General features: G+C 39.1%; 2 protein-coding genes across 5 annotated transcripts in view; one reads left to right on the forward strand and one right to left on the reverse strand.

The window, feature by feature from the left end:
• LOC104957044 (LIM and SH3 domain protein 1-like) overlaps nucleotides 1-6,301 on the forward strand; it is a 9,367-nt gene extending 3,066 nt beyond the window's left edge. Inside the window, exons 4-8 of one of the 2 annotated variants that reach the window (XM_010784642.1) lie at nucleotides 1,836-1,943; nucleotides 3,010-3,117; nucleotides 5,101-5,170; nucleotides 5,257-5,348; nucleotides 6,037-6,301. In XM_010784642.1, coding sequence (XP_010782944.1) covers nucleotides 1,836-1,943; nucleotides 3,010-3,117; nucleotides 5,101-5,170; nucleotides 5,257-5,348; nucleotides 6,037-6,210 — 552 coding nt within the window. In that variant the 3' untranslated portion in view covers nucleotides 6,211-6,301. The remainder of the gene's footprint in view (nucleotides 1-1,835; nucleotides 1,944-3,009; nucleotides 3,118-5,100; nucleotides 5,171-5,256; nucleotides 5,349-6,036) is intronic. The other variant, XM_010784643.1, reaches the window with a different exon arrangement.
• A 672-nt stretch (nucleotides 6,302-6,973) lies between these two features.
• The window catches only part of LOC104957045 (kelch domain-containing protein 1-like), a 9,489-nt gene continuing 4,611 nt past the window's right edge, over nucleotides 6,974-11,851 (reverse strand). For 2 of the 3 annotated variants that reach the window (XM_010784645.1, XM_010784644.1), the window contains exons 8-13: nucleotides 10,814-10,872; nucleotides 10,597-10,709; nucleotides 10,054-10,126; nucleotides 9,878-9,962; nucleotides 8,861-8,940; nucleotides 6,974-7,363 (exon numbers count right to left, since the gene is read on the reverse strand). In XM_010784645.1, the coding sequence (XP_010782947.1) occupies nucleotides 7,228-7,363; nucleotides 8,861-8,940; nucleotides 9,878-9,962; nucleotides 10,054-10,126; nucleotides 10,597-10,709; nucleotides 10,814-10,872 (546 nt within the window). In that variant the 3' untranslated portion in view covers nucleotides 6,974-7,227. Of the gene's footprint in view, nucleotides 7,364-8,860; nucleotides 8,941-9,877; nucleotides 10,015-10,053; nucleotides 10,127-10,596; nucleotides 10,710-10,813; nucleotides 10,873-11,851 lie in introns of all 3 variants that reach the window. The other variant, XM_010784646.1, reaches the window with a different exon arrangement.

Raw genomic sequence — 11,851 nt, forward strand, 5'->3', positions numbered from 1 at the left:
ACATTTGGTTAAAAAGAACTCAATGGTGCTCTAGGAGGAGATCCAGGTGATAAGGGGGGGGGGGGTTACCTTGGTTTGTGATTGGCTAATGGTTACACAAGCCAAAAAATCGTTAAGATATCATAAAGTGGCCAAAATCTGATCAGCTCATTTTCAGGCAGGTTTTTATATAAATGAATCAGAACAAAAAGTGAGTGAATCTTTTTATCGGAAACTTTCAGAGTCTCTTTCCACAGAGGGGACACATCATGATGCAGAAGAGACATGAACAAGTGGATTTTGCATTGACTGTAGCATATTTTAAAAATCACTTCCATCTCTTTTTCCTTTTGGTCTCTCTTGTGGCCTTGGCTCAACTTGGCCTTCATCGTACTTAATCTTTAATCTCATCACACTGTCCAAGCCAGTATTAAGCCCTGCAAGTCCCGCACAATTAAAGAGATTCCTTTACAGTTTGGATCTTACTTTAGGGATTGTGTTGTTACTTCACAGTTTCAATTCAAAACTTTTCTTCCCCTGCAAGCGTTTTCCATGAATTGAATTTATCAGTTCGTACTATCAATGTGGAATATTTACAAGGAGGTTATGTTTTCAGAATGGTTTGTTGCTTTGCCTGTCAGCATGATTTCTGAAAATAACCGACCGATTTAGACGAAACTTGTTGGAAGGATGTTGCACGGCCGAGGAGGAACCAATACACTCATTATTTTTGACTTATGAAAATGCTCTTGGCAAACATCTTCACTCTTTCAATGCCCTTCTGGTTTTGCTTTGTTGAAAATCTAATTGCTTAATAAGTACAGCCCTTTGTATCTGTTGACATTTCCACAGTAGTCCCATATGTGCCACATGGCGTAGTATTGGTGCCCCTATTTTTTTTACTTCTAAAGATACTTCTAGAGATCTAAGCACATTTTTCCCCCCTGCCTCCTTTTCAATCATTTATTTAAACTAGGTTAATCGACTCTGGCATCTAGCTGAGAGACTTAATGGACTGCTATGACCTGCAAGGCGAGGGTTAGACCAATCCATCAAAGTACCCAGCCAATAGATTGTATTGTTTCTCTGCATCTCACTTTCTCTTAAAAATCCATCCCAATGTCCTTGTTTTCGTGTCAACGTGAACTAAGAAAACAAACCACACATATTAAACGTTAGCACAAACGTTTGATGAGAACCACAAACCTCTCTTTGCAAGGAAAACTACAGCTAGGCTCTTTACTTATGTGAATTTAAAGTATTTAAGGAACCAAATGATTTTTCAGAATATAACAAGTGTCTGAAACAAGCACCTGATGTTACCACACAAATTAGCTCCATGTTTGGTAAAAAACCCTTTCTATCATGTAACATATATTATTATGCTACAGGATGCTTAGGATAACATTGTGATCACATTCACACCAACAGCGGTTTCCTCCTCTCTCTCTCTCCCTTTCTGTCCTCTCGCCTCATCTCATCCAACCCAGCTCACTGTTTATAACCATAAAAGTCTCGGCAGTTAAGCTCTCTTACTAAGACAGCATATTTCTCATAGCAAGAACATGACTCACCACTATGTGTGTATGTTTTTTGTCTCAGATTTACTTTAAAGTAAACATTTTGGATTTGTTTAAGTTGCAAGTGTTTCCCCGGCGCCTAAACGCACAAAGAAATGTTACAAATAGCCTAAAGTGTGTGTTTATGTTTATTTGTGAATCACATTTAGCATAATTGTCCGTGCTTACACAGGATATCTAATCCATTTTCTGTTATTTTCAAAAGCAACCCTCTTTGGGCTGAGAAGCTAACCTCAGGGAAATCATTTCAAAGACTGATGCATAACAAATTTGCAGGCGCTCTATAAGGAGGACTTTGAAAAGAACAAGGGCAAAGGTTTCAGCGTGGTAGCCGATACTCCGGAGATGCAGAGAGTGAAGAAGACTCAAGACCAGATCAGTCACGTACGTCCGGTTCGCCTCAAGAACTGAAGAGCATCAAATAATATAATAACACTAAATCTTCGTCATAAGTCATAACAGTCCGTCGTAGCTTTAGATGTAACGTCCTTTCAACCACTAACTATGTTTGTCTGCATGAACTTCAAATACATTTCCCTCTTACGTGATTGTTTAATACATTTTTCATCCAATGCTGCATTTAGGTTATATTGAATTTATCATTGCTGACAAAATAAATAGCAACAAGTGCAGTTGTTTCTAATCCGCATGTAAGACCTGCACACACTAACATGCACCCTGTGAGAAGTAGGCTTCAAGTTCAGTACACTTTAACACAAATTAAGGGGTCATAGGCAAAAGGTCAGTGAGTGTTACATACAGTAACAACAATATAATTGTAAGAGCATTGAAGAAACAGCGAGATGTCTTTCAACTTGTACCAATAAACCATGAATGCAGCTCAAAACTCCATGTGGATAAAAATATGCATGAATTGAAAATATAACAGGTCTAATGAAAGATTTCACTCCAAATAAGTAGTTTGTGACTTTCGCTGTCTTGCCAAGTTTGAGATGAGAAGATTGATACCACTCTCATGTTGGTTGGTTAAATATGAATCCAACTCCCAGCAGACTGCTAGCTTCGCTTAGCTTAGAAACAGGGTGAAAACAGCTAGCCTGGCTGTGACCAAAGGTAAAATATGGGGTTTTTGTAATTAATAAAGCAATACAAAAACAGAAGTGTCAAAAGGACATGTGTATTGTTACTGGGGATTATGTGTCCAGACTATTTCTTGGCCGTGACTTCGGAAGACTACGGATTAAACAAACAAGATCTAATGTGTTTGTGAGCGAGTTTATGAAGTGCTGATAGGCAGATGTTATTACCTGTGGACAGTGCCTGGCTATTTAGAGTCTTTATGCTAAGCTAAGCTAACAAGCTTCTGGTTGTAGCTTCATATTCCCAATAACGACAAGAGAAGTATAAATCTTCACCTCTAACTCCCAGCAAGAAAGCAAATAGGATTATTCCTCTTCTAAAATAAGATTGATTTTACTGTACATTTCAGGCTCTTTACAAGGAGGACTTTGAAAAGAACAAGGGGAAAGGTTTCAGCGTGGTGGTCGACACTCCGGAGATGCAGAGACTGAAGAAGACGCAAGACCAGATCAGTAACGTAAGAAACGTACTGTTGGGCAGCCATTTTGTTTGACATTATGACTATACAGTTTCCTGTTTGAGAGATGGCCTAAATAACCACTGGAGAATGACGTATCCAGCACAAGGACGTCATTTTAAGTCCACTTAGAAGCTGTGGTAGTGGTTGCTGTATAGGGTAACTTAAGATTTGCATGAGCACTGAAGAAATAAGCCAATCTAAGAGGCAAACTGGGGAAATTGGAGATGTTCGATGATTCAGAGGTCTGGAACCTTTTCTTTGGTAGAGAATAGGGAAATCTGTGGAAACAATTATGCTGATTATCTGCAGTAACTAGGACATTGTGTATAGAAAAGGCAAACTTAATTCCATTTTTATTTTTGTAATTTGGGTAATCTACTTTTGATGGTTATTCCTTTTCACTCAAAGATATATCATTATAATAATTTAATGAAGAAACTAATCTATTTATAGGTAGGGTTTTATACCTTAAGAGACAAAAAAAACAAGGATGGTCAGATGCAAGAAACAAGTTGAGCAATTTCCCATAAGACACAACAGGAAAACATCCTGGTCCAATAACAAGATGGTAGATTGGAGATTTGTGGACTGGTACTTAAAACCACTTTGATACACTGGCAGAGAATAAAAAACTGCAGCAGGCAGCAGTGAGGGATCCTGCAGAGACACATTTCAGGCATTTCTCCTCGGCCACTGAGGAGCAGCTGCCCTATATGGTCAAAGTCTCTCAGCTGTGAACACACGCTCACGTTCACGCGTGCGCGCACACACACACACACACACACACACACACACACACACACACACACACACACACACACACACACACACACACGTATACACACACGCATATACACACACTCATGCATACCACACTTAAACCAACACACACACTTTCTGTTTTTTGTCTCATGAGAGTTGTGGTTGCAGAAAGGAATGAAGGGAGATAAGCTGCATGTGAAAAAGACAAAATCGAGTAATTTATTTTTCCACTGGGAGCTTCCTTCCTTCCTTCCTCACTCTTTTTCCTCTCTTTCCTCCCAAACTCCCTATTTTCTTCCTAATTTCCATTTTCTTTCCTTCCTTTCTTTTCCTTTCTTTCTTTCTGTCTTTCCTTTTTTAGATTTCAGTCACTATGTCCTTTTTTTCTCCTGTTCTTTCTTTCAATCGTCCCCCCTCTTGTTTTCAAGTCTCTCACTCTCCTCCAGTCTTTTCCCATCAGATCTATGTCTGTTTCTCTTCCTGAGGTCTATTGAGGACACCCAGTAAGTTTCCTCCTCCAGCCTCTAAAAGCTGGAACTGCATTTGATTAATTTCATAGAGGCTGTGGGATTATCCCTCTCTCTCTGTCCCCTGGTGGACACACTGGAAGTTGCATTAAGCGTCTCAACACCATAGTTTCTCTTCAGTGAGATGTGGAACATTATAATGAAGGAGTCACAACCCTTTCTATTTATTTTCATCTTTGAATACTCACTTTTGTGCAATTAAAATGGCAATCTCCCATATCCAAAGTTTCTTCTGCTATAATTCCATAAGAAGACAAAGCCCGCATTAAGCAGCAAATAGAAAATGTTAGTAGAAACTCAGAAAATTAAAATTAGCCAATAGTTCTTGACAACATTCTTCTCTAATCAATCATTCTGCATATAGGTCATTCTTAATAAGCTAATTTAATTTGTATATATTGAATGTTCAAAAGTAGATATGTAAGGCTGGAGATATGTAACATAGGTTTTTGAGAGTTTCACATTTCTTGTTTTTTTTAAGTGTTTTAAAATGAGAATATAAAATGCACCAAATCTAAAAACTTAAAACACACAGGCTTAAAGGTTTCTCAAAACGGTTGCCTCTGCAGCAGAGATAAACCCCTCTCCATCTGCAGCAGACATAAACCCCTCTTCCTCTCACAGAGACATTGGGTCAGCAGTCAGATTTGATGTGGCTTTAACATGAGTGTGTTGCTTCCTGTGTGTGCAGATAAAGTACCATGAAGACTTTGAGAAGAGCAGGTTTCGAAGTGACGCACCTCCTCCTGAGAATAGACAAGGTAGGAAACATCCTTACACCTTCTGACACACTTATTCAAATCACCAAATGTAATCATATATTTTTGTATTCACTTTGTGTGTGTAGACTATGAGGAACAACCCAGCAACCCTGAGAGATTCAGTCAGCCGCCAGTCGGACAAACGTGTCCTGCTGCGGTAGCACCACCTAGTGGAGGGGTAAGGCTAATACATAAACATACACTCAAAAGGCAAAAGTATAATGGACACCTGACACTTATTATGTAACTGTTGAACATACAATTGCAAATCAATGGGTCTTAATGTGCTGTGGGAGCATCAGAGATCCAACACTGATGTCTGGGAATCAGTTTTGGCTCACAGACTGTATTCCTGTTCATATTTAAAGTGTTGGATATGGTTGAGGTCATGGCTCTCTTCTTCCACACCAAACTGGATACCATTTTTGTGATGGAACTGGCTTTGTGCACGGTGGTCATTACAAGTAACAATTGCTGGCCTTAATCTACAAAATTTCACTTAAAGAGACATGAAAAACCATTAAGAGAGTCAAAATAACCACAAAGAAACTGAAAAAAGACTTCAGAGAGACACTGAAAACTACGAAGAGATGCAAAAGAGCTGCAAAGAGACCCACAACAAAGACATTCAAAATAGCTCTAGAGACTCAAAACAACTAGAAAGAGATGCAAAACAGATATAAAGAGACCCACTACTTTGAGTGTCAGCAACCTGCCAGTGTAGTTGTGTTGATAATTTTTGTATTGCAGTATAGGGGTGTGTTTAGGACAATTCAATGCAAATCACCCTGTTTGGAGTCATTGTCATATGTCAGTGCAGCTGTGTTTGTTTATTTCCTCTGTGTGTGTTTGATCCCTCTCCACAGAAACGTTACCAGGCTGTGTACAGCTACACGGCAGCAGATGCAGATGAAGTTTCTCTGCAGGAAGGCGATCTGATCTTAAACGTGGAGCAGATAGACGAAGGGTGGATGTTCGGGTGCAACCAGCGCACGGGGCAGCGCGGCATGCTTCCTGCCAACTACGTCCGACCCGTGTAAAGCTAAGACACCCCTTCAGCATGAGATGCCCCTTGTTTCTGCTGTGACCATCAACAATCAGGCCTAAACTCAAAATCAACTCGTAGAAATACAAAATAAAAGAATCAATCCCAACTCTCCTTTTTTCAATTGGAGGTTAAAAAGTGATAGTGTCCGATGGGTTCTCAAAAAATGTGATTAGTTGGAATGACATTTCCCTTTAGGGAAAACGGTAATAGTAAAGTTTGATGTATCTGTAACTGAAAGTCACGGAAGAGGAAGTAAGGGGGAAAATATTCACAAATGAAAAGAAACATTGGTAAATAAAGCTAACGATAACAAAACAAAAAGCATTTTTTTCTTTCTTCTCAGGAAACGTTTACCTTTTTATGTACGTGTCCTTCAGCTTTAAAGTTGAAATGCATTCAAAGTGTCAAGTCATGACATTTTCTGCATTTGAATAACTCATTCCATTATCTTCTAAAACACATTTTACATATTTTGAGAGAATATCGTCATCATTTAGGCCGATTTTTATTAAAAGTTAAATATTTAATTTGCATGTGCAACCCCTTTTTTAAAACAATAAAGAATAATTTTGCGGCATTATTTTGTTATACTGCACACATCGTACGTCTACTACATTGTTTGTTTGGTGGGACTGTGGAAGTACTCAGTGTGGGAACATTGTTAGGATTAGAGTACTTCATTCACAATTGTACGCAAGTTCAAATAACAAGTAGATTACTTTCTTTTTACTCTTAATCACTGATGATGGTAAAAACCACAATAATATATAAAGTCCTTTATTCAAAAACAGATTGAACATTATTAAACACTGTAATAGAGTAAAATGTTACCAAATCTTAACTGGTTGTTTAAAAATAAGGCAAAAAAACAAACATACAAATGATGCGTCTTAAGTTAAAACAATAGCACTTTTTTTTTTTAAATGATTAAACACAAAAATTCCCAACACACAAAGAACATTTCTGTTTTAGTAATTGACTAGTTCAATTTTTTTTTCAAACGACGTCTTCAAGCTGTTAGAACGGGTTTCGTAGAGGAGAAAAAGGTGACTCGCTTGTCAATTTTGTTCCGTAGCTTCGATGGCAGCCAGGTCAGCTGCTCCTCAAAAACCTCAGAGTTTTCTGCTATTAGGTCCTCACACAATCTACAGAGGAAAGACAAACAGACAGTTTAGATTCTGAAAACACTTTTGTCTCGTTAGTAGACATAACTGTAGCTCTGCTCCGGCAAGAACTGATGTGTTTTACTTTTAACATTTGCTTCTTTATGGGTGCAGGGGGAGATGCTGCAGGAATACAAGGCTCTAGTGTGGGAAAGTCACCACAGACACCCGATATAGGCACGTGAAGTCATTTGGCAAGGTCTAAATGTGACATTGATTTAAATGTAAAAGTTCTGCAATCCAAATTTAAATGGGCTAAATTGACCAAAGTGGCCAACTTGTACTCTTGTATGCAATAGCAATAGTGTATTCTATCATACAATCACACCAACAGAGGGAACCAACAACCAACCAACATTGGGGTCACACAGTAGCAAAAATTAATCACAATTTAATAAAAAGGATGCTATTGCCAGAAAGACGCACATAACATCGGTTAAATTAGTTTCTTGTTGGTTTGTAAGTAAAACAGAAAAACCTTCCCGATATTCATGAAACTTGGTAGCAGCATGGCCCAAGGGAGAAGCCATAACATTTGAGCAGATGTGAATCACTTGATTGATGCAGGCATCACTTTACACTTGTAAAAGTCCTTGGTGGAGGACATCACTGTGTTTTAGATTTAGAGGTGGATTTAGGTAGCTGAAGTTTATCTTGGTTAGGTTCCAGCTCAACATAAGAGATCTTGTATAAACCTCTACCCATGTGTTTTCTTTATAAAAAACACCGTTCTGGTTTGGTAAAGAGAGCATTTTGCTATAGCTCATCATCCACAAAACCTGAAAGTACAAAAGTTATTGCCTTACAGGTTTAACATTACCTACACATTTGCAGCAGAACTGCAACATGAAGAAGTTTTATGTCAAAACTGAATATCTGTGTCTACATGTATATCAGTTTTGGACTGACAAAAAAACAAAAAAAAAACATCATTTTGGATTTACAATAGGGAAATAAACCATGAGGATTCAGAACAAAAAAACACTTTGACATTTCTTGGGCCAAAACATTAACCTAAAATGATTTATCAAAACTAAAATATCAGTTAGACATTTTTTTTATAAATGATCCAAAAATCACATACGCCACTGGCTGGTCAGAATGAGAACATTCATAATACTCAAATGCTTTGAAGGTTGAATGAATACAATTCAACTTCACCAACTAATCTCCATTGAGTCATTTTAATCCTTCACTATAAACATGGCACAGACTAACCATGCATAATAACAATGTAAAGCTCATTAGCATAACACAGGGCCAGAGAGTATAAATAGCTGTGAGTGTTTAAAGGGTCTCTGTGGAACTGCTTAATCATGTGTGAACGGGGACGACGTGCAAACACGCTCGCACATGCTGCCAATGTACATAACGAGTAGTGGGAACAAGAGGGGCATGTGACTAACCACATCAAATCAGACAGTGAGCAATGATACAAAAATATTAACTCAGACATTTTAAGTGGAAGGTTGAACAAACCTGAAGAGGGAGCACGGCTGGGTCTGAAACATGAACACGTCACTGCACTGGTTTTGTGATGGAGCCCTCAGAACAGCCACCTGACACATAAAGAGGTTTGACACAACAACAACAACAGCACATGAGGATGGATGACAGAATCATTACTGGAATTATTCTTTCCATTTTAAAATATTTAAAGCCTCTTCAGAGAAATTGTGAAAAAAACAGAATATGACTAGTTATTCGTGTCTGGTATTTTATTACGGTGTTCTTAATATAGTTTGCTATCTGTGTACTTTTTAAAAAAAAAAGGTTTTATATGTAATCATGCAAGTCAAATTCCTTGTACGTGTGAACCTACCTGGCAATAAACCCGCTTATGATTCTGGTGGTGATGGCAGTAGGCCCACCAGTTTGGCACAAACAAAGAATATGTGTTGAACTATAAAATATATATGCACAAACGTTTGTATGGCTATTGCTGTTCCCAGAGGATTTACATGATCCCTTGACTGTTCTACTAGTGCCATCTTTAAGTCAGATTTTACTTAACCAATACTCTACAAACTCCCATCTGTCTCATTTATTCCTTTGTATTTTGCACTAATATGCAAATGATAGCACGCTATCAAACTAAGCTAGCATTGCGAAAAAAAAGTAAACATGTATCTGCTGATCATGCACGTTAGCAGTCTTGTTTTACTGTACCTCTGAATAGTAATAAAACACACATTTCTCTACAGGGTTCTCTTTCAGTTGGCTTCATGTGTGACATTATTAATACCACGTAGTATTTGTGCAACTTAAACTTTTTTATGCAACACTTCTTAATCACTGAGCTATATTTGGTGTACTTAACAAATAACATAGGTTGTAACATTAGAGAGGAAATGAGGGCTTTAAAAAAGGCAAATGCTGCAATTTCATTACTGATGAAACTCCTGAGGGGATCTGTGAACTTGAAGCGTAATATGCTAACTTCTACCCCAAAAAGGTAGATGCATTTTTTTATTGAAAGTCAAACACAAGACATACCGAGTCCATGAGGAGGCACATGTTGCTGCTTCCTCCGAACACGACAACATCGCTGTCCCTCCCCAGGCACGCTGAGTGACACACTCTGGGGAACAGGAGGGTAAATACAGAAAAAAACACACCGTTTTTTGAAAACACTATGCTACACTTAAAGCTGACATGACAGAAGGAACTACCTGGGCTTGTCCTTGTGTTGGTGCGTCATTTTTTTCCACTCTTTCTTCTGTGTGTTTAACTGCCAGACATCATCTAGCAGAGAGAGGTTAGTGAAAATGCAGATTAAACCACAGGGAGCTTCACAAAATTAACCACTTGAGCAATGATGATGTCCTTTGTTTTTAAAGTCACATTATAATAAAAACAGTCCTGGCCAGAGACAGATGAGTCAAGACCATAATAAAAATGAAGAAACAATGTTTTCATAGTTTCAATGCCAGGACCTCTGAAGTAAATATTTCTTATTGGAAAGTCGTTCAAACAACCACAAAGGAACTACAACGACACACAAAATGACCAAAGAGCTGCAAAACAATGTTTCTGCTCTATTTTCTGTCCTTTGTAGTAATTTTGTATTTAGGTCATTTTAAAACTAGTTGTGGTTGTTTTGCATGTCTTAATGCTGACCCATCATCAGTCTATGAGGCAGAGAAGACTTGGAGCATACAGAGATTAATACAGAAGCCTTTTAAATCGATACTTATTCTGTGGACGACACTTACTAAGAGTGTTTCCGTCTATGCCGAGACCGCCGTAAATGAAGAGCGTGTGATCTGATGTTGGTGTCATGGTGAGCATGGAGCGGCCCAGAGGTGAGCAGGATGGGGAGAAGTCACTGGTGGGGGGGAGCAAAAGAGGTCAGTACATCAATTTAAAGTAGTGTTCGCTATAATAAAAGGTTATAACTACAGTATGTGTGAAAGATTGATGAAGTTTTACAATTGTGTCCAGGTCCAGGTGTCCAGGTCTAAGCAGAACATGTCCAACTCAAGCGTTTCCTGCAAACACAAACGTGTTCGCAATTTGACAGAGTTTAATCATCATAATATTAGTATGTACGGTCAAAAGGACACTTCCTATTTACATGGTCAGAAAGTGTGCAGACACCAGGACGAGGATGTCACTCCTCATAAACTACAGCTAACAACTGTATCACCGTGCAGAGGGAATAGTGCACTGTATTTGAAAAGAGGCGTGGGACAGCGCAAAACGTAAAACACTTCTTGCAAACTCCTAGGTTGAGCTGTAACGCTAGCTGGCCTAGTGCGTTGACAGCTCCCTCCTGCACAGGGATATGCTTGACAGGTATAGTGCGGTAGAAAGGAAATAGTTCCTGATTTCTGGGAAAGTAAAAATATATTTTCAAAATATTATTGCAGAATGCCATCAAGTTCCATTATCATGAAGAGAAGGCAGACATAACTACTGCTGATATTTCTATATAAAATCCTACCCTCTCTCACCCGCCCCGCAGCCGAACGACTAATCCATGCCTTCATTTCCTCCCGCCTTGACTACTGCAACTCACTTCTTTACGGCATCAGCACTACATCCCTCAACAGACTCCAACGGGTTCAAAATGCAGCAGCACGTCTCCTCACACATACCAAATCATGGCATCACATCACCCCAGTCCTCAAAGACCTCCACTGGCTTCCTGTCTCCCATCGCATCAACTACAAAATTCTGGTCCTCACCTACAAAGCACTCCACCATTTGGCTCCCCCTTATCTCACAAACCTTCTCACTCCTTATCAACCCCCACGGTCCCTCAGATCCACCGCAGCCGGACTCCTATCCATTCCCACATCCACAGTCTGCAGCTTTGGGGACAGAGCCTTCTCAGTGGAAGCTCCTAGGCTCTGGAATTCCCTCCCCCAAGATCTCCGTGACTCTGAGTCCCTCACAGTCTTTCAGTCCCGCCTCAAAACACATCTTTTCAACTCTGTCTACCCATAAGCCCACCATGCTTTTTAC

Source organism: Notothenia coriiceps, unplaced genomic scaffold (assembly GCF_000735185.1).
Source record: "Notothenia coriiceps isolate Sejong01 unplaced genomic scaffold, NC01 NC01_scaffold00026424, whole genome shotgun sequence".
NCBI classification, from domain to species: Eukaryota; Metazoa; Chordata; class Actinopteri; order Perciformes; family Nototheniidae; genus Notothenia; species Notothenia coriiceps.